General features: G+C 59.2%; 8 protein-coding genes across 8 annotated transcripts; 4 read left to right on the top strand and 4 right to left on the bottom strand.

The window, feature by feature from the left end:
• Positions 1-75: 75 nt before the first annotated feature.
• ACO1O0_005690 (lipase family protein) lies at positions 76-3,486 on the bottom strand (the record flags this gene model as incomplete). Its single annotated transcript, XM_083195101.1, has 1 exon — positions 76-3,486. The coding sequence occupies one exon, from the start codon at positions 3,484-3,486 to the stop codon at positions 76-78; it is 3,411 nt and encodes a 1,136-aa protein (XP_083050014.1).
• A 1,214-nt stretch (positions 3,487-4,700) lies between these two features.
• On the top strand, positions 4,701-5,315 carry GNA1 (acyl-CoA N-acyltransferase; the record flags this gene model as incomplete). Its single annotated transcript, XM_083195100.1, has 2 exons — positions 4,701-4,981; positions 5,060-5,315. 2 exons carry the CDS (start codon positions 4,701-4,703, stop codon positions 5,313-5,315), a joined length of 537 nt encoding a protein of 178 aa, XP_083050013.1.
• Positions 5,316-7,113: 1,798 nt separating this feature from the next.
• ACO1O0_005688 (uncharacterized protein) lies at positions 7,114-7,942 on the bottom strand (the record flags this gene model as incomplete). The annotated part of the gene is made up of 2 exons (XM_083195099.1): positions 7,114-7,773; positions 7,823-7,942. 2 exons carry the CDS (start codon positions 7,940-7,942, stop codon positions 7,114-7,116), a joined length of 780 nt encoding a protein of 259 aa, XP_083050012.1.
• A 439-nt stretch (positions 7,943-8,381) lies between these two features.
• On the top strand, positions 8,382-9,726 carry ACO1O0_005687 (chaperonin 10-like protein; the record flags this gene model as incomplete). The annotated part of the gene is made up of 4 exons (XM_083195098.1): positions 8,382-8,438; positions 8,499-8,869; positions 8,939-9,347; positions 9,421-9,726. 4 exons carry the CDS (start codon positions 8,382-8,384, stop codon positions 9,724-9,726), a joined length of 1,143 nt encoding a protein of 380 aa, XP_083050011.1.
• A 122-nt stretch (positions 9,727-9,848) lies between these two features.
• On the bottom strand, positions 9,849-11,132 carry GAR1_1 (putative glycerol dehydrogenase; the record flags this gene model as incomplete). Its single annotated transcript, XM_083195097.1, has 5 exons — positions 9,849-10,045; positions 10,111-10,357; positions 10,416-10,549; positions 10,640-10,933; positions 11,075-11,132. The coding sequence occupies 5 exons, from the start codon at positions 11,130-11,132 to the stop codon at positions 9,849-9,851; spliced, it is 930 nt and encodes a 309-aa protein (XP_083050010.1).
• A 734-nt stretch (positions 11,133-11,866) lies between these two features.
• Positions 11,867-12,865, bottom strand: sed5 (t-SNARE syntaxin; the record flags this gene model as incomplete). Its single annotated transcript, XM_083195096.1, has 2 exons — positions 11,867-12,567; positions 12,628-12,865. The coding sequence occupies 2 exons, from the start codon at positions 12,863-12,865 to the stop codon at positions 11,867-11,869; spliced, it is 939 nt and encodes a 312-aa protein (XP_083050009.1).
• A 1,458-nt stretch (positions 12,866-14,323) lies between these two features.
• ACO1O0_005684 (uncharacterized protein) lies at positions 14,324-16,903 on the top strand (the record flags this gene model as incomplete). The annotated part of the gene is made up of 2 exons (XM_083195095.1): positions 14,324-14,370; positions 14,458-16,903. The coding sequence occupies 2 exons, from the start codon at positions 14,324-14,326 to the stop codon at positions 16,901-16,903; spliced, it is 2,493 nt and encodes an 830-aa protein (XP_083050008.1).
• A 540-nt stretch (positions 16,904-17,443) lies between these two features.
• ACO1O0_005683 (uncharacterized protein) lies at positions 17,444-22,378 on the top strand (the record flags this gene model as incomplete). Its single annotated transcript, XM_083195094.1, has 1 exon — positions 17,444-22,378. One exon carries the CDS (start codon positions 17,444-17,446, stop codon positions 22,376-22,378), a length of 4,935 nt encoding a protein of 1,644 aa, XP_083050007.1.
• Positions 22,379-23,491: the final 1,113 nt, after the last annotated feature.

Here is a 23,491-nt window from a genome sequence, read left to right as displayed (position 1 = left end):
CGTCTTATATCGCCACATACGTGTGGTGAGCTTATACGTACAAAAAGGCAATGGCCGTGTGGACGGACTTCTCGGTCATTCCGCAACACCAAGCCGCAGCTTGTCCAGCGCCGCCTCGTACTTGGCCGGCGAGTGATCGATGAGCATGCCCGTCCCGAAGCGCATCTCGCGGAACCGCGCCTGCACGTCCCGGACGTAGCGAAGCACGATCCTCCGGGCCGGCCGCCCAATGTGCTGCTCATCCGCCAGGAGGAACGCGTCCCGCCGGAGGACCCGCTGGCTCTCGATGCAGAAGACCTCTCCGGGGGGCATGAGCTTCTCGTTATTCATGTGGCCCCTCAGGGATTCCAGGGCCGGCAGCATCCAGCGCTCGTCCTTGTCCGAGATGGCTGCTGAGGGTGGGCGGTATGCGTAGAACCTGTCGGTCACGTTGCTTTGGAAGGCCTGCCACATTCGCTGTCGAAGCTCTACTTTGGCTTGGTTCTCCTCCTTCTTGAACGCCACGGCCACGGCTTGGAAGTCGTGCAGAACACCGAGGGATAGGTGCGGGACGATATCGCCACCATGGATAACGGTGGTGATGAGGCCTTTGGTCATCTTACACAGCGTGGCTGACATGGCGCCAGGAGGTCCGTAGGCAAAGACGTGGATGGGCCGACCTGGTGGCAGCCGAACATCGCTGAACTTGGCATCTCCAGAGCCATCAGTAAGCTGCCTGCCATGTGAATCGGAAGCTGTCACAAAACCTGTCCCGTGAGGATTTGGCTCCGAGAGCATGACGCCCAGCAGTGAGGTGACTGCGCCCCCTAGCGAGTGCCCGCAGAGAACTAGCCCATAGTCTGGGAACTCCCTGAGGGCTTCCTGGAGTGTGATGAGGACGCGACCGTCGCCGCCGTAGAGAATTCGGCGCGCAGACGCATGGATGCCCTTGTGGACCCTGAAACCGCGCCCTCGCCATACTAGGCGATCATAGTCGCATGTCAGATCAGCTAACACATCCTCAAACCCCAACGTCCCCCTACAAGCAAGCACCACCGCCTTGGCCTCGTGGTCAAGCGAGATGTAGTGTACCAAAGGCATGCCCGATTCCGTGGAGCCTGTTGAGTCACTTCCACCGCCGGGATCCACAAACGATGCCAGGAGAATGCTCTCCTCCCCCGAGTCGGTGTGGTGTAGGAAGTGACGGACGTCGTGATGCGTCTCATCAGCAGTTTGAAGGCTGGGCATATTGCTGGAGATGCCCATGAGTCTGAGGAAATTGGAACCATACGAGGCCGACGAGAAGCGCATGTATCGGGATATGTTGTGCAAAAGATGTGCAGAGGGGAAGGTTCCTTCCACGGCGCCCGCTCTTCTGAGTGCATCCAAAGCGTCCGAAGTGTTGTAGGCGCTCTTCTGGTAGTAAGAGGACAGAACCAACGACGTCTGCGAGTCATTCGTGGCCAAGCTGTAAATGCTAGGGACGTGGGAGGCGGCACGTCTATGGTGACCCCTGAAGGGCGGAGGCGTAACGGGCTCGTTCGGTTGCCGGGAAAGAGAGTCTATCCCGGACATCTCGGTTCTCGTGATGGTTGGCGAGGCCGGTCGGAGCTCTCCTGACGAACGGACGGAATAAGAGTCTGTCAGGGAGATGATAGAGTCGCGCCGGCGCTCATGGATGGAGACGTAGCTGGCCCGAGACGAGCTCCGAGGTATCGACTCAGGATCAAAATGGATATGGGAGCGCGAAGATGGTCGTTGGTTGGTAGAATTGTGCTTTCGGGGTATAGGAGGCTTTAACTTGGTAGAGCTGGGATCGGTGTTTCCACCCGCAGCCCTCCATTGCGGTCTTGTTCTAGTTGAAATACCTGGAGCACCCGAGCTTGTTGGGTCTTTGTTCCACATGCTGGAGATGGACTCGCTGCTGCCTTTGAGGACCTGCTTCAGCCCACCCTTCTTCTCGGGATTCTTGGCGTCAGCCACGTCCGTCTTCTTCTTCGCCGGTGGCTTCTTTACATCCGTCAATTCATGCTTGGCCTTGGCAAGATTCGTTTGGGAACTTGATTTGGTCAAAGGCATCCTCGGCTTCTTCTGATCTGCTGAGTTTTCAGCCCCTGATTTTGGTGGCGATGAGAATGCCGGCTGGGAGGAAGAGGTTCGCGTTGGGACGCTGGAAGGCCCCAAAGGTGTTATTTGGGGACCAACCATGGCCGACCGAGAAGGGTCTTCTCGAGAGTGGGTGTGAGTGAAGCTGGAGGGCCCCGAAATAGGCTGTCTAGACAAGACTGGGGATGGTGGCCTGCTTATCTGCCTCGCCTCTTGAAGACGGTTTAGTCTCTCAAGTTCTGGACTATTGTCGTCGAGCTCGACAACGTCGGAGTGAGGCTCGTCATGCCGCTGGAAAGATGTGTTTCTGAGCTTATTCCGATGAATCCTGTACACAACCCGGTAGGATGCCTCGGCATTGGAGTCGGGGGATCCTTGGGACCGCTGCCTCGTCTCGACAATTTCAGCTCCAGGTGGCGTGGGCAGTGTCATCGACGATGGGCCGTGGACGTCCACAGTGATGGTTTGGGTTGTCGAAACGGAACTTGATATGTTGACAGCGGTGCCCGGAGATAGAGACGAGGTAATCTGGCTCTTAAGCCGAGCCAGGACCTGCTCATCGTCTTGGTGTGCATATAGCGAATCGGGCGGTAGCGAGGCTGACCCAATACTGCCGCCATCGCTTCCACTACCGGGGCTTTCCAAGCCTGGCTTGAAATAAGAGTCCTGCTGGTTCCGAGTGATAGAGGAAAGAGTGTCATCATGGACGTCCACACGTTCACCATCGTCAACCACCACTACATCCCAAATAACTTCCTCATGGAACTGAGCTCTCCGCTCCTCGTCCAGGGCCTTCCTGCACCCTCGCTGGAGATATGCTAGAGCACTAAGAGCGAGGATGAGGTCGACAACACCGACCTTTTCTTCCCTATTCCCGGTATTGGGGTTATTGAACTCGCGACGGATCAAGGTGACGATGCTAGCGATAGCACGAGAGGAATCAGTCGAGCCGAAGAGCTGATCGAGAGACGAGAGCAGTATCTGAGACAGCTCGCTCGCGGCAAAAAGAGTGGTGCCCGTGAGCTGGAAGCTTGCAGAGGTCCAGAAGACGACCTGGCTGACGGCATGATGTAGGCTCTCTAGACTTCGCTCGAGGATGGTCTCCGCATCGGCCTCTGCCAACTCGGACCGTGGTCGCAGAGTAGCGTCTCTGCCGGCTCTGACGAGGATACCTTCAACCATGCCCCGCGCCAGCTCGAGGCTCGTCAAAGTGGTGAGCTTGGCGGCATCGAGACCGTAGGAGCCGAAGAGGGACCCCAATCTGATGGCAAAGCTGGTCGAACGCGTTGCGAGGCTAACGGCTCGTGCAACGGGCGAGGGGAGAAGCGTTGGTCCTGGCTGCGGAACGGTTGCGGTAGGTGATACGAGGGCTGCATCGTCTGCAGCCCCTTGGGATTCCATGACACTGGGTGGTGATGAACAGTCGATGGAAGAACAGACGACATATCGATGGGGCACCACTCTGTAGAGTACCAATGAGACGAGTCTTGTTGATGGCAAAGCACGAGCGTGATGCTCATTCCAGGTGACTGGAAATTGGGATTGGGCTGGTGCCGATACAGGCACATGGCAACATTGAACGCGTAAATTGATTTGATGGCATTGATTGCATGTGATTCTGACGACTGCAAAACAGGAACCGCGAATCGGGTTCCACCATGGCCGTGACCGCAACAAGTGGCAAGATTGAGGTCAACGTGGCCGGCGCAGAAGCTCAGGTACGGGTGTATTGCCCGATGAGGCCACGAGTCTCGATTTCAGATGCCTGGAAGATCATTTGCGCCAATTGGTGAAGAAAACTGAAAACCATCACCGGATGGCTATATGACCTTGGTGGTCGCATTCTTACCGCCATATTCCGCTGCTTGGCAACCCAATGTCCACCGGACGGCAGACGGCAGACGCAGGAAAGACAGTCAAAACCGCCATTGGAAACACGACTACGTGTGATGAGGGCCGGCGCCGAAGATATCGCAGCACTAGTTTGGGCAACACGAGAACAGAGCGGGGAACGGACAAAGCGATGAAGCAGTGAGAATTGGATTGGATGAGATGGGAGAATCAGGCCCAGGCAATCTGTTTCCAAGAATAAACACGGGAGGGCGGTGGAGCCCTGGTCCCCTGGTGCAAACCCAAGCACGCGCTCAGCACAGCACTGAAGGTCCAGTACGCCCGCTGAGGTTCTCAGCTCACAGTGACGATGGAACCTAGCTCAGGGCTAGGCCTGGGGCCAGGGGCGCCACTGCAGGTGAGGCGCAGCAGCTGTGCACCGGGATTCCCCCGGCGGCAGTGGAGGCCGGAGGCTGGAATCAGCAGTGTGCAGCAGTGTGCAGCACCCGACCAGCCAGGCGGAGCCCAAGGCCCCTGCCAGTGTGCCACGGCCCCTGGAGTGACCCTGAGCCGCTGCTGCGTCTCACATCCCGTCGTCAATCTTGGCGTGGGATTTCTTTTATGCCGCTCTTGTCCGCAGGCATCACGCACTTCACTTGTCAATAAACTATCCTCGACCCCCTCGCTTCTCTCCGCTACTTCTCCTCGACCTCACACTCGTTATTGAATACCCTCTCTCGGTCGTCCTCTCCTCCCACACATCCAGCCGCCGCCGCCCAGCCCCAATGGCCGAACTCTTCGCCGACAATCTCCTTTCCCCCGAGGTGCAAGCCGCTCTACCCCAGGGCTACAGGCTGCGCGCCCTGCGCCGCTCCGACTACACCACCGGCTTCATTGACTGCCTCCGCGTCCTCACCACCGTTGGCGATGTCTCCGAGGAGGGCTTCGGCGCCCAGTTCGACGCCATGCTCAAGCAGGGCGGCTACTACATCATCGTCATCGAGGACCCCTCGCGCCCAGACACCCCCGTCGTCGCGACCGGCGCCCTGATTGTCGAGCGCAAGTTGTACGTTGTCTCACCATGCCCAACTAGTCGGCGTTTCAATACCTGCCACTGACAATTCTCCCTTTTCCCCCCACATAGCATCCACAGCCTCGGCGCCGTCGGGCACATCGAGGACATTGCCGTCGCGCGCGACCAGCAGGGCAAGAAGCTCGGCCTGCGCCTCATCCAGGCCCTCGACTACGTCGCCGAGAAGGTCGACTGCTACAAGAGCATCCTCGACTGCAGCGAGGCCAACGAGGGCTTCTACATCAAGTGCGGCTTCCGGCGGGCGGGCCTGCAGATGGCGCACTACTACGAGGGCTCCAGCAACAAGAGTACTGCCAAATCTCAATAAGCTAAAACCCCCTCTCCAACCAATCTTTCCCTCTGCGTATTCTTTTTTTTTTTCAAGAATACTCTACCATTTAAGGGGCGTCTATATTTCCCCTCCCACCTTACCTCTCTCTCTCTCTCTCTCTCTCTCTTTAATTACTGTTTTGGGATCAGGCGGTTGCATTTGGAAAAGATGCGCTGACCCTGTTTGCATGGCGCAGGAAGCAAGATATAAGCGCTCGGTTTGGGATACATGCCGGCTTGGCGAGCGAAAGCATAGACAATAGACTTGATTTTTTCCGTTGCGTGGGACTTGCCCTTGCGGTGTATATGCGGCCTGCCCGGCCAGTGCTGAACTGCCTTGAGCCATGGCAAGTTTTTGGTGTGCAGAACCTGGTCGTGGAAGGGAATATTGGTGACTATGAAAGCTCCCCGGATGTCGGACGGACGGGTTCTATGGGCAGGTCATATGGGCAGATTGGGAGCACCAGGTGTCACGAGACACCCTCGCCTGTGGAGAAGCAACCCTGGCTAGGTATGTTCTCCCGTGCTGCGAAAACACGAGCGGACTCCTTGATCTAGAGGCTTGGGGGTGGCCAAGCCAAAGATCCGCATGTCTATGAGCTGCAACGGCACATGTGACGGAAGAGGCTTGGACAGCTTTGATTAAGCCAAAGTGGTAGTTCAGAGGTAATTGACCAAAGGAGGCGCGGATGATATCCAAGTGTCATCTATTGCCGATTTGCTAATGGTGGGATTTTGGTCTATTGATCATGCCACTATGTTGAAAGATATCCCATTATTATCCAACTTTGAAAGCGTCTTTTTTTGCGTCCAGTATGATGCGTGCGGTCCTCCTTTATTGTCTCCTGGCCACGAAATGGGCATATTAGTTCTGTGCATAACCCCAGCCTGCTGATCTGACAAGGATCCAATATCCAGCCGGTGGTACAGATATGATCCGACTTTTCGAGACCCTCTCCTTCGCAGGAGAATTTGGGGCGGTCCCCGATTCCCCAGTTTCTAGAACGGCACCTTGACATCACATGGGGCCCCGCGTGTGACGGGTAAAAGGCTTGGGGAAGCTCGGAGTCGGCCGCCAAACTTCGAGCCATGGCGTCGAGACTCGAGGGGGCCGGCCGACAATGTGACCAATATTTGGGTGTCGGAGCTTTCGGCCACTTCGGAGAATTTTAAGCTCGTGGCGAGCAGCATCTCTTTGCATATGCCCAAGAGGGGAATTCCAAAGGTATATATATAAAGACGACGTAGCGTGCGGAGGAGCTGGCGGCTCACCCGGCCACCAGTGTTACCAGCAGTTCGGTATATTATTCCCATGAAGGAGAGATACATAATTCGGGGTAAGAAACCGCCAGCACGAACCTAGAGACTCTGTCAGAGCAGCAATGTTGGAAGAGATCCACTCCTCCCTCGCCCGCATCCGCATCGCAGCCCTCCAGCACAAGTACGTACATGGACCACTTGGTGCCAGATCGAGTTGGAAATTGATTTTAACAGAAGACAATAGGATTCGGGAGAGAGCCCCACAGCCGGGCGGTATAATTGTTAGGAAGCGTCGAAGTAAGGTCATGTCGATGGTTGCGGGCGGAGGAACGATTCTGCATGCGCGGAGGAGGGTGGTGTTGGCGCGACTGAGGAGTGAGCGCGAGCTTCCTCCGCAGCCAACTTCCCCAGCTGGCTGGGCCTGGGATGTTTTACAGCTCTACCTAGTCTGAAACGTCGTCTAATACATATCACCAATTTATGACTCTTTTTTTTTTCAATTTGATTCTATCACTTCTTATCACGGAGACGCGAAATCACCGCCCCATCCAGCCACCATCCACCGTCAGCACATGGCCGCTCACGTAGCCACTCGCCCTGCTCGCCAGGTAAACAGCCGTGCCCTTGAAGTCCTCAGGCGTACCCCAGCGGCCCGCAGGGATGCGCGCTGAGATGCTCGCCAGGCGTTCCTTGTCCTTGAGCAGAGCCTCGTTCATGTCGGTGGCGATGTAGCCGGGGGCGATGGCGTTGACCGTGATGCCGCGCTCGGTCCAGCCGTTGGCCAGGCTCTTGGTCAGCTGGCCCACGGCGCCCTTGGAGGCGGCATAGGCGGGTACGTTGAGGCCGCCCTGGAAGGTGAGCAGCGAGGCGAAGTTGATGACGCTGCCGCGGCGGCCGGTGACGGGGCTAGGGTCGAGGGTGAGCATGTGGGCGCCAACGTCGCGGCACAGGGAGAAGACGGATGTCAGGTTGACCTGCATGACCTCGGCGAAGTCGGCGTCCGGGAAAGCCTCGCAGGGGTGACGGCGCTGGATTCCCGCGCAGGTGACGAGGATGCGGATCTGGTGGCCGTCGGCGAGGACCTTGGGGGTCAGGGCGGCGACCTGCTCGGGGGAGGAGAGCTCGGCCGTGTAGATCCAGGCCTTGCGGCCGAGCTGCTCGATGGCGTCCTTGGTGGTGGTGGAAGAGGTGTCGCGCTGTGCGAGGTTAGATAACATACGATGTGAGGACGTGAGGCAGACGCACCTGGACTAGGATAATGTCGGCGCCGGCCTCGGCGAGGGCGAGGGCAACAGCCTGGCCGATGCCGCGGGTGCCTCCGGTGATGAGAGCCGTATGGCCGTCGAGAGAGAAGAGGGAGGCCATGGCGATGTGTTGTGCAAGCTTGGGCGTGAGGGGGAGTACGTGATTCAGTGAGCGCGTTTTCACTGTGCCTTGTGCCCCGCGATCAAGTGACGATGATGTACGTATCATGTATCATGTATCACGTCGGTCCGGAGGCCGACCGACTTAGACGGGGCAGTCGAGTCCCAAAGCGGCAATTCCCGGCGAAACCAACCCGCTCTGCCCCGCTCATCCTCAGTTTGGTATGTTTCTGCCCCAGTCTGATCCAGTCTGCCCCTCTACAACCCCTCAGCCCCTCAATCCTCAATGACACAGATATGTATGGCACTTGAGATCGGGCCTCATTCGGGGTAAATGTAGACGGCAAAAGTTGGAGAGCGGGTGATGATGTTTTCTCCCCCCAAGGGCACTGCCTCGGTTCCTTGATCTTCCTTTCTCTATTCACTATCAAGCATCAACCATGTCTGGCACCACAGTCCAAGCTTCGGTCCTCCACGGCGTCAAGGACCTCCGCCTGGTACGCTCACCACTCCCCTCACTAGACATATCGCTAGAACTACACTGACCTGCCCCCCAGGAGGAGAGAGAACTCCCCGCCCCCAGCAGCAACGAGGTCCAGATTGCCGTCCAGTCCACAGGCCTCTGCGGCTCCGACCTGCATTACTTCAACCACTACCGCAACGGTGACATCCTCGTGCGCGAGCCCCTGACCCTGGGCCACGAGTCCAGCGGCACCGTCGTCGCTGTCGGTCATGCCGTCTCAGAGCTGCAGCCCGGCGACCGCGTCGCCCTCGAGGTCGGCCTTCCCTGTGACGACTGCGAGTACTGCCACCAGGGCCGCTACAACATCTGCCGCGCCATGAAATTCCGCAGCTCCGCGAAGGCCTTCCCCCATGCCCAGGGCACTCTGCAGGAGAGGGTCAACCACCCAGCCAAGTGGTGCCACAAGTATGACATCCCCAGATGCCTTTCTTTTGCTGCCCATGTTACATGTAGACTGACCACCACCACCACCAGACTTGCCCCCTCCATCTCCCTCGACCTAGGCGCCCTTATTGAGCCTCTCTCCGTCGCCCTCCACGCCCGAGACCGTGCCTCCCTCCCCCAGGATTCCACCATCCTCGTCTTTGGCGCCGGCGCCGTGGGCCTCCTCGCCGCAGCCGTGAGCAAGGCGGCCGGCGCGCGCTCTGTCATCATCGCCGACATCCAGAAGGACCGCGTCGACTTTGCCACAGCCAATGGCTTTGCCGACGCTGGCGTTGTCGTTCCCATGGCGCGCCCGCAGACCATCGACGACAAGCTAGCCTTTGCGAGGGACGTGGCCGAGTCGGTCAAGGGGACACAGGTGGGCGGGGAGGCCATCGGCGAGGTGTCGGCCGTGTACGAGTGCACCGGCGTCGAGACGTGCTTGCAGAGCTCCATCTACGTACATTACTCTCCCCCTCCCCCCCCGCGAATGGCTCTGACACCAGATATATCATTATACTGACACAGAGCAGGCCACCAAGCCCGGGGGCAAGATCATGATCATCGGCATGGGCACGCCCGTCCTCACGCTGCCCATCTCGGCCGCCGCCCTGCGCGAGGTCGACCTCATCGGCGTCTTCCGCTACGCAAACACCTACGGCGCCGCCATCGACATGCTCTCCGACCCGCCCGCCGCGCTGCCCGACCTGTCGCGGCTGGTCACGCAGCGCTTCAAGGGCATGGCGCGTATTCGCGACGCCTTCGACATGGCCGGCAAGGTCAAGGACGAGAGCGGTAACCTGGTCATCAAGGTGGTGGTGGACATGGCGGATGTGTAGCAGCAGATATGGTGTACGGGGGAGGGGGGAGAGAGGGAATTCTGGTCTATTCTGTACTGTCTAAATTGGTATGGATTTGCGTGCGTCTTGGACATGATGGTAGAGAACCCCCCAGAAACCGCCTACAGCTTGTCCGGGAAGCCAAACTGCACGCCAAAGGGCGGGTACACGTAGCGCTTCCACTCCTTGTTGCGGACAAGCTCGGCCGAGTAGTCGTCCAGCACCTTGAGGTCTTCGGCGTCGAGCTCGACGAGATCCTTGTTGGCCGTGATCCGCTCCGGGGTGACCGACTTGGCGAGGACCGTGTTCCCGCGGGCGACTATGCAGTACCCTCGTCAGCTCCTCATATCTCAGGGGTCAAGTAAACGGACAGAGAGCACTCACTGTGGTGGCTCAGCAGGATGGCAACGGGGCTGACGCCCTTCTTCTCGGCCAGCTTGACGACGGGCTCGGCCGTCTGCAGCGGGCTTCCCGTGCTGCCGAGTGGGCTGTAAGCGACAACATGGATGCCCTTGGCCTTGCACAAGTCGACAATCTCGGTCTGCGGCAGCGCCGGGTGGTTCTCGATCTGGTTGACGGCGGGCACGATCTTGGCCACGGGCAGCAGCTCCTCGAGGTACCTTTTGCTGTACTACATGGGCAGTCAGTACTGTGGGCCCAAAACTCTGAGGAACACAAGGTCGCCGTACGTTGGACACGCCAATGGCCTTGACCTTGCCGGTGGCGATCAGAGCCTCCATCTGCTTCCACGTGTCGCGGTGATCCCAGCCCTCAATCACATCTCGCGATCCGTCGGCCTTCTTGGGGAAGCGATCATCGTTGCCTACAGAGCATCAGCAAAGCACGAACCTACTACACTCTCCCCCCTTATACTCCCAGGGGGGGACAACCAAGAAGGGGGAGGGCAACTCACCCTCCGGGTTCAGCAGCAGCGGCCAGTGCACCAGGAACAAGTCCACATAGTCCAGCCCCAACGCCTTGAGGCTCTTGTCCAGCCCCAGCTCGACGCGCGAGGTGTACGTCGCCCAGACCTTTGTCATGACGAAGACGTCCTCGCGCTTGACGCCCGCGGCGAACGCCTCGGCCAGGCCCTCGCCCACCTCGTCCTCGTTGCCGTAGCAGTACGCGCAGTCGACCAGCTTGTACCCGCCCTTGAGCGCGTGCGCCACCGCCGTCTTGACCTTGCCGGGCTCGCCCTGCCACGTGCCTGCAAGTCCGCCATTGTCAGCTTATTGTTTATTCCGGTCTTTGTTGTTGCGGCGAGCTGCTTAAGGTGGGGAGAACACTTCTGGGGATGGCTGCCCCTCCCCCGCAGCAGTCAAGGTAGCGCAATGTACAGAGTACTCACCCAAGCCAAAGGCAGGAATCTCAGCGCCGGTGTTGAGCTTGAACGTCTTGTCCGCCATGGTGAATAATGCTACACGTAGATACGACTGGGAAAACAGTAGATACCGAACAAAACCGGGCGGCGCGCGGGCTTTAAATCCCGTTCCCAGGGCCTTCTACCCCGATCCGCCGAGCATGGTTTGCGAATCCCGGCTAAAAAGCAGGGACGGGATAGTTACACAGTACTACCTACCATGGCTGCATCGTGGGGGAGGGGACCGACCAAGCTGGTTCTGAGACGCCCTTCTCGCGGCCACGGAGAAATCAGGCCGGCGTCGGGGTGGATAAGGCCGATTGGGTCTGGAGGGTGGGCAATTCGGCACCCGCGCTTCGCCGAGAGATACCGTGTTTGGGCAGCCTTGTTGACTAACTGGAATCGAGTTGGGTGGAGCGCCGGTGATAGGGGGTCACTGCAGATGTGAGTTTCTTTCACTGCTAAGGCAGATGAACCTGAACCCATGAAAGCAAAGGGTGAACATATTGGCTTAGCGCAGATCCGCGTCTGCGATGAATGAAAATGACATCTATGTGCCGGTGCCAGTCGTGCTGCCAGCGATGGCCGACTTCCCCATAGCAAATATACGTACAAAGAAGAAATGCCGTCGAGTGGTATCCATTACGAACGAGTAACCCAATGCAACATCACGCGTCTATCAACCCATATACAATCGCAGTCTAACCAGAGACCAACACCCACAGTCTGCACATTATCGTTAGCAAAAGAGGAAGTCCACGCCAGAACGTCGAGGGTCACTCACAGGAAGAAAATCATCAGAACGCCAAACATCTTGGCAATGAGCCAGCGGTTGCTCGACACCCGCGCCCAGTACTTGAGCAGCTCCCGCTGGGCACCGTCCACATTGTCCACAACGTCCTCCGTGTTGGCGTCGATCCGCTGGATCATCTCGCTCTGCTCCGATACCATGGTTGCCAGCTGCCCAAAGATACCACCCAGTTCACTAATTGTCTTCTCGATGGCCTCGATGGCCTCGCCTCGCTGCTGAATGTACGAGTTCGACTGCTGGCCCTCCTCCATAATCATCATCTGCTGGTCGCTGACGGGGTTCAGCGACAGCGTGTCGTTGGCCGGCGCCGGCGACGACCGGTTTGGTGTCCCGTACAGGGGCGAGGCAGACTGCTGAATGGAGGGCTGGGCGTGCTGCGACACCGACGACACAAAGTTCTCCGTCCGTGACCGGGACGCCTGGATGTTCTTGGTCCGGGCTTCGAGCACGTCCTTGAAGTTGACCGACACGTCCGTCAACTTGCCCTGGAGCAGGTAGACGACATTCTTGTTGTGCTCGCCCTCCTGGTCGGCGTTGGGGTGCTGCTGCCTCGACAGGGTCTGCAGGTCGCCGATCTGCTGGTTCAGCGATGACAGGTCCTGCTTGATGACGAAGGTGAGCTCGTTGATCTCGACGGGCCGGTCGTCAAACAGCGTGCGGCGTTTCGCGACTAGCCAAAGTGTCAGCTATTATTCAACAAATCCTCAACTCTAAATATCCATCCACTTACGTTGTGCCAGCTTCTCCAGCTTGCCCATGGTGGCAGAGATGCCCCTCCCAATCTCGGCCGCCTTCCTGGCAAAGTCGGACCGCCGCGGACGCGCATCGCCGTTAGCCGCTGACTTTTGGGCGTCCGTCAGGAGGGACCTCTTCTGCGAGCTCGACTTGCTCGTGTTCTGGCGGCGCTGGGCCTGGGCGAGGACCGACTTGAACTCGGAGGTCCGGTCCTGTATCGACGAGACTGCCATGACGGGCTGTGTGGGGGTGGGGGAGAAGAGTGCGACCAGCGCTATCTAATCCGAGAATCGAGTGATGGTGATGGCGGTAGGTGCCGTCGTCGAGCCGGGAGGGTCGGATGGATCGGTTCTGGCCGTTTGCGCCACTGAGGCTCAGGGGGTTTGGTAGTTGATTATCTGTCGGCTAGGCGGGCAGAGGCGGGGATATCAAAGGCGTTGAATAATGAGTCGAGAAATGATGGCCAGCTATCGCTAATTCTGGATGTGTTCGACGTCAATGGTGGGCGTGGTGCGGTCAAAACGAGATGGGCGATGGCTAAAGGGATCAATGTCGCAAACGTGGTTCCTTTGGCGACGGGCATTGGGAGGTTCCTGCAGATGGCAGACGCCTTGGGTGACGGTGGCACAGCCACACGTGTGGCTGCGTTCCATCGCGTCTCGAGGTTGTCCGTCCAGCGCCACAAAACGTCCTCGTTTATGGAAGTGCCAGAAACTCAACTTACCTAGCCTTGACTCCTGAGCTGCCAGACCTGCTAAATTTGGATCACAGTTCAGTATCCAGCTATCCACAACAGAGGTTCAACCACCCGTGGGCCGTCGTCAGCACCAAGGCTGGGACCACTGCACATGGCGTCCTACGATACGAGACCTAACTCTTAGGGTAATACAACTAGTTGGGTTGTAGTGCATGCGGTTTCTCATACGATCTCTTGACCGCGCAGTGACATATTCGTAAAGGAATATGGATGTTTGATGATGGCCCTGCAAGTGACCACGGGAGTCGCACTCAACTCAATGTTATCCAAAGATAGATGAGCAAACTCAAAATTCGCTTAATGATGCCCAAGCCCGTGATCAACACGACTCGGCTCATCACTTCATTTTGGTGTGGGACGAGCGTCATCAGGGAGACTGACAGCTGCGCCACTCACTGGCGTGACGCGCCAACTGATTGCTGTCGAGCAACATTGCCAGCTGTCCAACCCCCGAGCAGCCCCGCCCCGAGCGCTAGCGGATCCTCAACTGTCACTTGTATTCCACCACGCGAACATGCGTGAGAGTTACCAAAAACCACCGTTGCACTGTTAGCTTTAGCCCCCATTAGCTCCTTCGCAGAGCGATCCAACCAACGAGCCGGCTGCTGGAAATTACATGTATTCCAACCAGTGACGAGGAAAAGTGCGCTGCTTGCCTCTTCCCAAGACATTCTGTCATCATCAGGCTGTATATTCCCTTTCGTTCGTCTTGCTTCCAATCGCCGAATTGCCCCTCTGCCGCGAGGTGCCCTGTAATTCCGAGTCCGCGCCTTGCCTCGCTGCCTCGGGACCTTCCGCTTGGCCTAAACGTCAATCGTCGTTATCCGTCGTCGCAAGGCGCGTTACCTCAGCCAACTGAGACCTCCTGTCGACCCCCATCCCGCCTGGAGAGGGAGTATGTCCGCATGATCTCTCGCGACGCTCTTGGGACGTGATGGACGGCTCATTCAGCCAGGCGCCCGGGCGAGGCCAAACTCCAATGTAAGCACTCTCCGCCGCCATTGGGGGATCGTCATCATCATACTTGTTGCCGTACTGACCAAGGCTTTTCTTGTTTTTGCCGTGCAGGTCGCCCGCTTCGTCGTCGAGCAACTCATATCAGGTCAATGTGAATAGGAAAAAGACTAGAAAATGGGTCGAGGCCAAGGTCCAAAGCTACGACGGCGATGACTGGGGCGCCCCAGACCCGGACGACGACGAGGACGACGAGCCCGAGTCGCCGCCAGTGGCAGCTCCGCCGCCCCCTCGGCCGTCTGCAAACCACCGACTGCCTTCCGAGACTCGTGTGCCTGGGGCTGGGCGGCCGGGCCATGTCGCTACTCCATCTGCCACCTCGAACCTGTCGAGAGGCTCAGGCAGTCAGCCCCTGAGTCTCCAGACGAGGCAGCAGTCATTTGGTGTGCCAGGCCAGAGCGCGCGTGACAATATCGTGTCACCTCAGTCAGCCCCAGGCCAACCTGCTACCCGCCCAGCTGACATCTTTCATCGTCTGGAAGAAGAGAAGCAGAGGCAAGGCCAGACGGCCGAGCCAGACCTTGCCCCCGCCGGAACTGTCCAAGCCGACGCTGATAATTCCGAACCAAAGCGTCTATCCACGAGCCCTCAGTTGCCCAGTGTTACTCGAATGTCTGGGTTTGGTGCCGACTTGTTCGCCAACAGCACCGCCCTTCCAAGCAGCCAGCTCACCAGCGGGCCAGCGGGCCAGGGAGACCGTGTGTCATCTCCTGGGCACGATGAAGAGGAGACCGTGGCCAAGCCGCCAGACCCTATGGCCTCAGGACCGACTCTACCCGCAACCACCTTTACACCAGCCGCATCTGCGGACCCCGCTGGTGAGCCAGAGAAAACTGCGGAGGGCGAGCTGCAGCGGCCATCTCTACCAGGCACGTACGTCACAGAGAATCCTACTATTACGACTGAGCAGAACTCGTCGCAAATCACGCCCGATGACGCCGAGGTCTCGCCTGTCTCGGACCGCGACGATACGACCCCCAAGGGCCTTCCTGGATCTGCTCCCGAGGGCGACTCCCTGAAGCAGCTTCATGCCGAGGAGCAGAGGCGGTCGCTTCCACCGCTGAGAACGCCAAGCCCGCACGAACCTCGAACTGTCCCTCCTCCGGTTTCTGATGTAGCCGTCGCTCAGCCTCCTTCTCCCGAGAAGCCTGCCTCCGGGATCACGCCCACCGAGCCCTTGCAGCCAAAGAAGCCCGAACACTCGCCATCGGACTACTCCCCTCTGCCGCTTGAGAGGCAGCTCACGGTAGATACGGTCACATCCTCACCCAGAAAGGAGAGTGATGTCCTGAGCGAAGAGATCATGAGAACGCTTACCCCTGGTGGAATCGGGTCTCCAGTAGACAACAACAACAACCGCAAGTCTGGGGTGACCCGTGCAGGTCGGGAGAGCAGCTATTCGTTGAGCGGCTACGATGATTACTGGGCAGATTCGGATGAAAAGCAGGGTGACGATCCCACGAAGAAGTCCAGTTCCACGGGCGGCCTCGACAACGTTCCGGAGCAACCCCCCATGTCTGGCCCTACATCCACGGAGGTCAAGTCGCCCGAGCTTGCAGTCGTGAGCCCCCAGTCGACTACCAGCCAGCCAGGACTCCGTCGGAAGTTCTCATGGGAAGCAGAGGAGGAGCTTTCTTCCAAAGCCATACCCACAGTGTCGCCTCCCAGCACTGTCGCCACAAGTCCTCTGGCACAGCAACCGCAACAGGCTCCCGGCTTCGGTCCCACCTCGCCAACTATCAAGATCGTAGCGGATGCGGAACCAGAACCATTTTCTCACCAGGTGTCTCAAGCCAGCTCTGGCCCAGCACCCACAGTCCATCCCCTGTCTCCTGAGCCGCCATCCCCCGTGTCCGAGGTGACCGATAGAGACGCCACTCCACTTGCGGAACCCAGGGAATCACAACTCTCTGGGACTCGGGAGAACAGCATCGCTCCTTCCGCCCCTGCCTCCGTTACAGGGACACAGCAGGGTGAGGCTGGCGCCGCATCGGTCCATCCCGCGAGTGGGCAGAAGATCATGACGTTCCGGGAGATTATGAATATCAAGACGCCGGCCAAGCGGATTGAGAAGTACGCCGAGACGCGCGGAATTTTTGCTACCCAAGACTCTGGTCTCGACAACTGGATCGCAGCCATGCGTAGCGATTACCCCGAGCATGCTCGCGCCACGGCGTTGTACTCCGGGGCCGCACGGACGCCACCGCCATCCGCAAAGGCCAGCGAGGGAACTGGGCAGCAGGCATCAGCACAGCAGCCATACTACCAGCAGTACCTCAACGCCAGCACACCCGCGTCCAACACAGGCTCTGCCCGGTCTCGGCTGGCCGGCCTCCCGCACCAGGCGCAGGTCGCGGCCGGCAGCGCGTTTGGACACGGCGGGAACCAGATTGGCACCAAGGGCAAGGAGTTTATGCAGTCTGCTGGGAAGATGGGCAAGGGACTGTTCAGCAAGGGCAAGAGCAAGCTTCGGGGCACCGGGGACAAGGTATTTCACTAAAACGCCCTCCTCTCTTTTCCTTCACCCCACACCTCCGTTGCGGCCGTCCGTCGCAGCAGCAGCAGCAGCATAAGTGGCTTGAATCGAAACGCCGTACCTTATCATAAAACGATTCTTTCTTTTCTTGTTCGGAAATGGGTGTTTTTTTTCTTGCATTTTGGGTCTAATGATCAGGACTGCGGTGTACGAGATAGGAATTCCATGACGCATTTCTCCCCTATTACCTACTACCTACCCTCGTCACAACATGGTGCAGCCCAAGACAAGGACGTGTGAGAACTGGAATGTTAATTATTTTGCGTTTGACAGGGCGATTCTCCTTCACAATCACAATCACCGCCGGTAGACGGGCACCTCGAGGATACTACTACTAATAGTAGTATGAAGGCCCAAAAGATCGACCGGCGAAAGTCGTGGATCCCGAGCCTCGGGCCAAAGTCGCGCACAGGAGCTACGCCGCAGATTACGGCGAGCAGCGGAAATACGAGCAGTAATAATTATAGTACTGAGGGTAATTATAGTACTCGTACTCGTACTAGCATGGATGCTAGTTTGGGCGCCTCGGGCGGGCCTCGTCGCGTGTCGACCATGCCCATGCCTGCTACGGTAATAGGGGCCCAGCAGTCGTACGAGCACGCTGGGCAGCACGCTGGGCAGCCCACTGGCCATCCACATCCCAGTGGACAGGGCCAGGGCGTGTTCCAGCGGGTGTTCCAGCGGCCCCTTTCGGGTGGCGGCGGGGTTGGAGCTGCTGTGAGCACTAGCGCTGAGGGCCAACCCGCCCCAGGTTCAGCAGGTTGGCCCCCAGGGGCCCCAGCCACCATTGGCGCAGCTGGTAATATTAAAGCGGGTGCAGTGGCTGGACCGGGGCATCGGTCCATCAATTCCATTTCGGACGATTGGGTCGTCGTGCCCCGCCAGCCTGCTGGAGTCGTTACAGTCGCTGCCATTGCTGGACATCCTGGCTTGCCTGGCCAGCCTGGACAACCTGGGCAACCTGGCGACCAGCCTGGAGCTGGCCTCCCCCGACTCCAGCGCGACCTGCGCGACCTGCACGACACGCAGGCTGCTCCCGCTCACAACGCGCAAGCTTTCCCCAGAGCCGCACCCACCACCGCCGTTCACCAGGACAGTGGCGTCGCCATCATGGCCTCGCACCAGTCCGACCCATCGAGGCCCGACGCCCAGCGCAATTCATCATTCAAGGGCCTGCCGCCCATCCCACGGAGCGAGTCCTTTGGCCTGTCGTCGTTTGATGTCCTGACCGAGGCTGAGCAACGCGTCGCCGCTCAGGACCAAGCCTCCGCTGACCATGCGACACAGAGCTTCTCTCATGACAATCACCACAATGGCTCCCTGCAGCCATCCGAAAATGCGACAAACCAATCCGTCGGTGGCGACAGCAATACTACCCTGGTCGGGCAAGATGGCACGAACCGCACCGGGCGCTCGCCTCTGAGCCAAAAGGAGCCCATGCGCTACTACCAGCCGCCAACTCACCCGCCATCTCACCAGCTCCAGTACGACCCTTCAATCCCGAGCCAGCTTCAGCAGAGTGATGCCCAGTCGCCCCCTGGTCAGCCCGCCACCGTCAGTCCCCAGCCTCCCTCGGGCTGGCAGCTTGAAGAGAGCCACCTCGCTGAGCCACTCCATGTCGCCAGGAGGCGTGCCGGCACTGGAGGCTCACAGCAGCCATCTGACTATGGCTTTGACAAGGAGACGGGGGCGTCCGGGCCCATATCACCGGTCTCAGCCGGCCACGGCTCCGGACCAGCGCCCACAGCCTCACCTGGGCCTCAACCACCTCGCGGGAGGACATCCGATGTTCCCCCTTCATCCGCCCAGCGCTACCCAGAGCTCTTCAGGCCAGCGCCGCAGCCGCCGCAGCAGCATGGCTATCCGCACCCGCAAGGCCAGCCCATGCCCGGCCACAGGCCCTACCAGCCTCGCATGTCCTATGAGAGCAGTGCTCCTACCATGGTTTCCCAGAGGTCCAGCTTCGAGACAACCTCAGCCCAAATCGAGGAGCGAGGGCGCGCAAAGTCCTCAGGAGTCTTCAGGGGCATTGGGGATCGTTTCCGCGCCGCGTCCAGAGAGCGTAGGATCTCAGCCTCGGACCATCAGCAGCAGCAGAATGCCCAATCTCCCATGCAGAACGGCTCCCACAACCCGCCTGGGGATCCTCAGGGTCCCAAGAAGAGGCGCCCGAGCTTTATACCGAACTTGCGTCCTCGTGCTTCTAGCGACATGATGGCCTCGTCTCCGCGACCACAGAGTCCGGCCTTGTCTCAGTCGCAAGAGTCCCAGGCTCCCGAGGAGTCCATCATGTCAAAGTCGGAAAAGAAGAGGTCATTCTTGGGCGCCGCTGGGAGGTTTATTCCTAGCAGCATGTCGCGACCCTCGACAGCCACGGCGAATAATGACGCGGCCAGCACAAGCACCGGTGCCAACGAAACCGCCAGCATGGGACCTCCCAAGAAAAGGTTCTCCGGCTTCGCCGACAGGGCTGCTGGGTTTACAAGCAAGTTCCGCCCAAGCCACGACGGCCAGCAGAAACCGGGAACGTCCCATTCACGAATGTCTTCTGCGAGCGGGCTCGCGTATGATCAAGCGACCAGCCAGGCGTCGATGTCACCTCCCCCCAAGACATCGGGGCGCAACATTGGGACTCCGGACTCTGCCAGCTCTTTTGGCATGCCACCTCCTCCCCCGCCCAAGTCGGAGAAACGCCCTGCATCAATTGGATCTCTCGACATGGCGCTGCCGCCTGCTCCCGGTTCCGAGCATCAAGAGCGCAGAGGCAGGCGAGGTTCATTCACGGGCATGATCTCCAACCTGGTGGGTGGTAGATCATCGTCAAAGTCTAGGCAGGGTGAGGAACAGCACCCAACGGCACCAATGCAGAGTATCCATGGGTCTCAGCTCGCTATTGCGCCCGCGGCACCCGTACCTCAACCCCCACAACACAGGGAGATACCGGACGAGTCTCCGACGCCAGGCGGACATGGACGCGGCCCTTCGTGGGATGCCACCCAGCGTGTATCTAGACACCTCTCTGGCGGATACATGAGGCCCTCGCCCCTCGCACAGGAAACCTCTGCGACTGCCGGCGAGTCGACTCCCCATCCGGATACCGATCGGTCGACCTATAACGCTGCCCCTCCGGGCGAGCCGCAGTCACCAGCCTCGCATGCCAGAGGGCCAAGCGACGGTAAAGTGAGCCCCATGCCAGCCAGCCAGGGCCCGAATTCTCCCCAGGTTGCCACCTTCTCGATCAAGGGGGCAGACTCCCCAAGATCCCGTATCGCCTCGCCAACTCCTTCCGGTGGAGAGAAGACCACGCCGCCGCAGACAACATCGCCTCCTGGAAGTACACATCCCAGCCAGGCTTCACCCCATCTTACGAGTGTCCCACAAAGCTCACCTCCTGGATTCCGGGCCCAAAGCCCCTTCCAACCGAGATCACAAACGCCGCAGTCGGCAGCGCCGGCCAGTCCCTCGGTCCATACGAGGGCCGAGTCTATCACTTCTCAGGCAACCCAGAGGCAGTTCGCACAGTCCCCCGTGGGACCCTCACGGGAGGGCACGCCTGTTGCCCAACAGCCGCAACAGCAGGCTACCAGCCCAGGTCTCCCGTACGGGAACCAGCCGCCTCCACAGCAGCGACCGATGGCCCCCAACAGTCTGCCCAATGGACAATACCCTCAGCAAACCATGGGTGCTCCTGGGAACCTGCCCCACCAGATGTACAATCAGCCTCCAGGAATACCCCCTCAGGGACGCGCACCCAACGGGCAGTTGCTGACCCAGCCTGGTGTTAACCAGCAAGGCATTCCTGCCCAGGGACAGCAGCCCCCTGCGGGCCAGGTCAGAGCACAGGACCCCAAGCGGAAGGGCTGGAAGAACCGCATCTCGAGCCAGATGTCCCAGATGACGGCACCGAGCGTCCAGGCGCCGAAACCTGCCAAGAGCGACAGGCCCTCGGCTGGGGACAAGCTACGTGGGGCGTTTAGGAGAGTGTCCAAGGCAAACGAGCCTACTACGCCTGCGCCCCCGCCTAAGCAAGGAGCTCTAGGCCAGCCCCCGCAGCCCGGACAGCCCGGCCAGCAGCAATGGAGACCAAGTCCCGTCCAGCAAGGCCGGGGAGTACCACCGCAGCAAGGTCGGGGAATGCCACCGCAGCAAGTTCAGGGAATGCCTCCCCAGCAAGGTCGGGGAGCGCCTCCGCAGCTATATGCTGGTCAACCTCCGTATGGTCAGTATGCCTACCAAGGGCAGCCTGGAGCGCCGAACATGCATCCCGCCCAGCAGTACTACCAGCAGCAGCAGCAGCAGCCGCAGCAGCAGCAGCAGTACCAGCAAGCGCAATGGGCTGCTGCAGGACGCCCAATGATGGTTCAGCAGTGGTCCCAGGGCCAGCAGATGCCTGGTCATCAAGGCCAGCAGCAAGTTCAGCGGCCAGGGGAGCTGCAATACGCCTCGGTACCCATTCCTAAGGGCTACAACGCTGTTCACGGCGAGGGTATTACCGCTCCGACAAACTATTACGTGGGACGACCTCCGGGCCAGCACTTGGCTGGACAACAGTCCTATGGGCAGCAGCAGCAGCAGCAGGGTTTCAACCCTCAGGGCCAAGCCCCTGCTAGTCAACCTCGACATGTATCATCGCCGCTCGCTACTACCGGCCCGTACCAGCAGAATCAACAGACGTCGCCGGAGCGCTCAGGCTCGGCTACCCCAGGGGAGCAGGGTGGCTTCAATCTTCCCATCCAAGGCAACATCACCCCAGCCGATGAGGGCCAGGCATCGCAGCGATTTTGGCAGGATGCGCAAAACGTGCACCGGAAAGGAAGCATACTGTCTGATGCCGGCCAGAGCGTCGAGTCAGGCGCCCTAGGTGCAAATGGCGAGCGGGCGCCGCCTCCTGGCCAGGTGAACCAGGGCCACTATCCCCAGCCCCGGTCCAGCACGACGAGCATGAACGCGAAAGACCCGTCTCGCGGGAGTAGCCAGGTCTCATCGAACACCGAGGTCGGCCAGACCAGACAGACGGGACCCCCGAGATCTGCCTCGCTGAGTCCCGACACGGCCCTAGAGGGCAGGAATGGGTCCAAGGGAAAAGACCTCACCGTAGACGTGGACAAGTCCAAGCAGGATATGGAGGAGAACATATACGACGCGACGCCGCGCCTGAAGCAGGACCGGACGGGCGAGAGCAAGGGAGTATCCGACATATCCAAGTCCAACTCGAACGGGAGCGCCAGGGGCAAGGAGAACATCAACAACACGGCTGCGCACGTTGAGCTTGAGGACACAGCCGACGCGCACATGCGGACGATCCGGCTCCGGTCCCAGGAGGAGAAGATCTTTTACGACCCGGAGGGCGATGTGCCCAAGATGAGCGCGACGAGCTACCCGGGACAGGAGTGGAATCCATATGGCGAGCCCGAGTTTGCCGATTTTAAAGACGATTGAGAAGGATTTTTCTGCACTATTTCTTATTCTGTTTTCTATTTTTCTCTTAAAGCCTGGCGACCATGTTGTTTCATCTGTTTGCATGGTTTTACTTTTTCTTGGATTCGACGGATACCTGTGGATATTTCTTCGTCATTTCACATACCCGTTGTTAATGCTGGGCATATACAAGCAAGGTAGCTTCACATACTCTCTGTTATAACTAAGTTATATATAGAGTCGGCATGTTTTATTCGTGGCAACAAAAACTTGCCTCGAAATCAACAGTTGGAATAGTACGACGACTGTGCGACGGAATCATGGATCAGAGCATCAATAGTGACGCAGCCAGTCAATGGCGTAAGGATTGCCGAGCCTAGGGATCACCATCTGGTCGTTGTCGTCCCGTTCCAATCGATGGATACGAGCGGGTCGAATGCGGCCCGACAGACATGAGGGGGTGCTGCACTGCTGTCAGGTACCGCAGGGTTTGCCATGGCCCGTATGGGCTTGTGGTATGGATTTCGTTCGGGGAAGAGGGGATCAAGGGGCAAAAGAGGAGCAAGGCGTTTCAAACCCCTCCATAGCTGTGCTCAATTGTGACTTCCTCGGGATGCTGTGACCATCTCACCATTTCACATGCCATTGAACCTTTGTTGAGTGCGGAGAAGTAGTGCTCTGCACAGGGCCAGGTGACGGAGGTGATGATGATGACATGGCACGGGCTAGTACGAGTGCTCCTGACTCCCAGCGTTGCAGTGCGCGTGCTGATAACCGCTGAGTCTATCTGTGGGCAAGGTCCGGGGCCGCTGGTCTCGGGGCAAGCTGGGCGCTGACCTCACACGCGGCTGCTATGATTGGCCAGCAGCCCACCACGTTGACCAACCAGATCCCGCCGCCCCTGTTTTCTCGCCTAGCCCAGCTAGTGCAGCACTGCAGCAACTGCAGCCCAGCTCGCCAGCCAAGGAAGGCGCGCCTAAAGTCCCTAAACCGGCCTTCTCCCCCCTCCTTAGCTGCACCCACCCGCCAGCTGGTGAGGAGATCCCCTGCTGGCACCTGCTGAGAAACCTTGGGAGAGCCGCCCAGCGGAAGGAGCCCGGATGGGGCGGGCTGGAATGCACCTTTCTCACTGCG

Source organism: Amphichorda felina (assembly GCF_050947745.1).
Source record: "Amphichorda felina strain 45539 chromosome Unknown scaffold_5, whole genome shotgun sequence".
In the NCBI taxonomy this organism is placed as follows: Eukaryota; Fungi; Ascomycota; class Sordariomycetes; order Hypocreales; family Bionectriaceae; genus Amphichorda; species Amphichorda felina.
The sequence above is the reverse complement of the archived record's forward strand: the minus strand, read 5'-3'. Positions and strand labels throughout refer to the sequence as shown.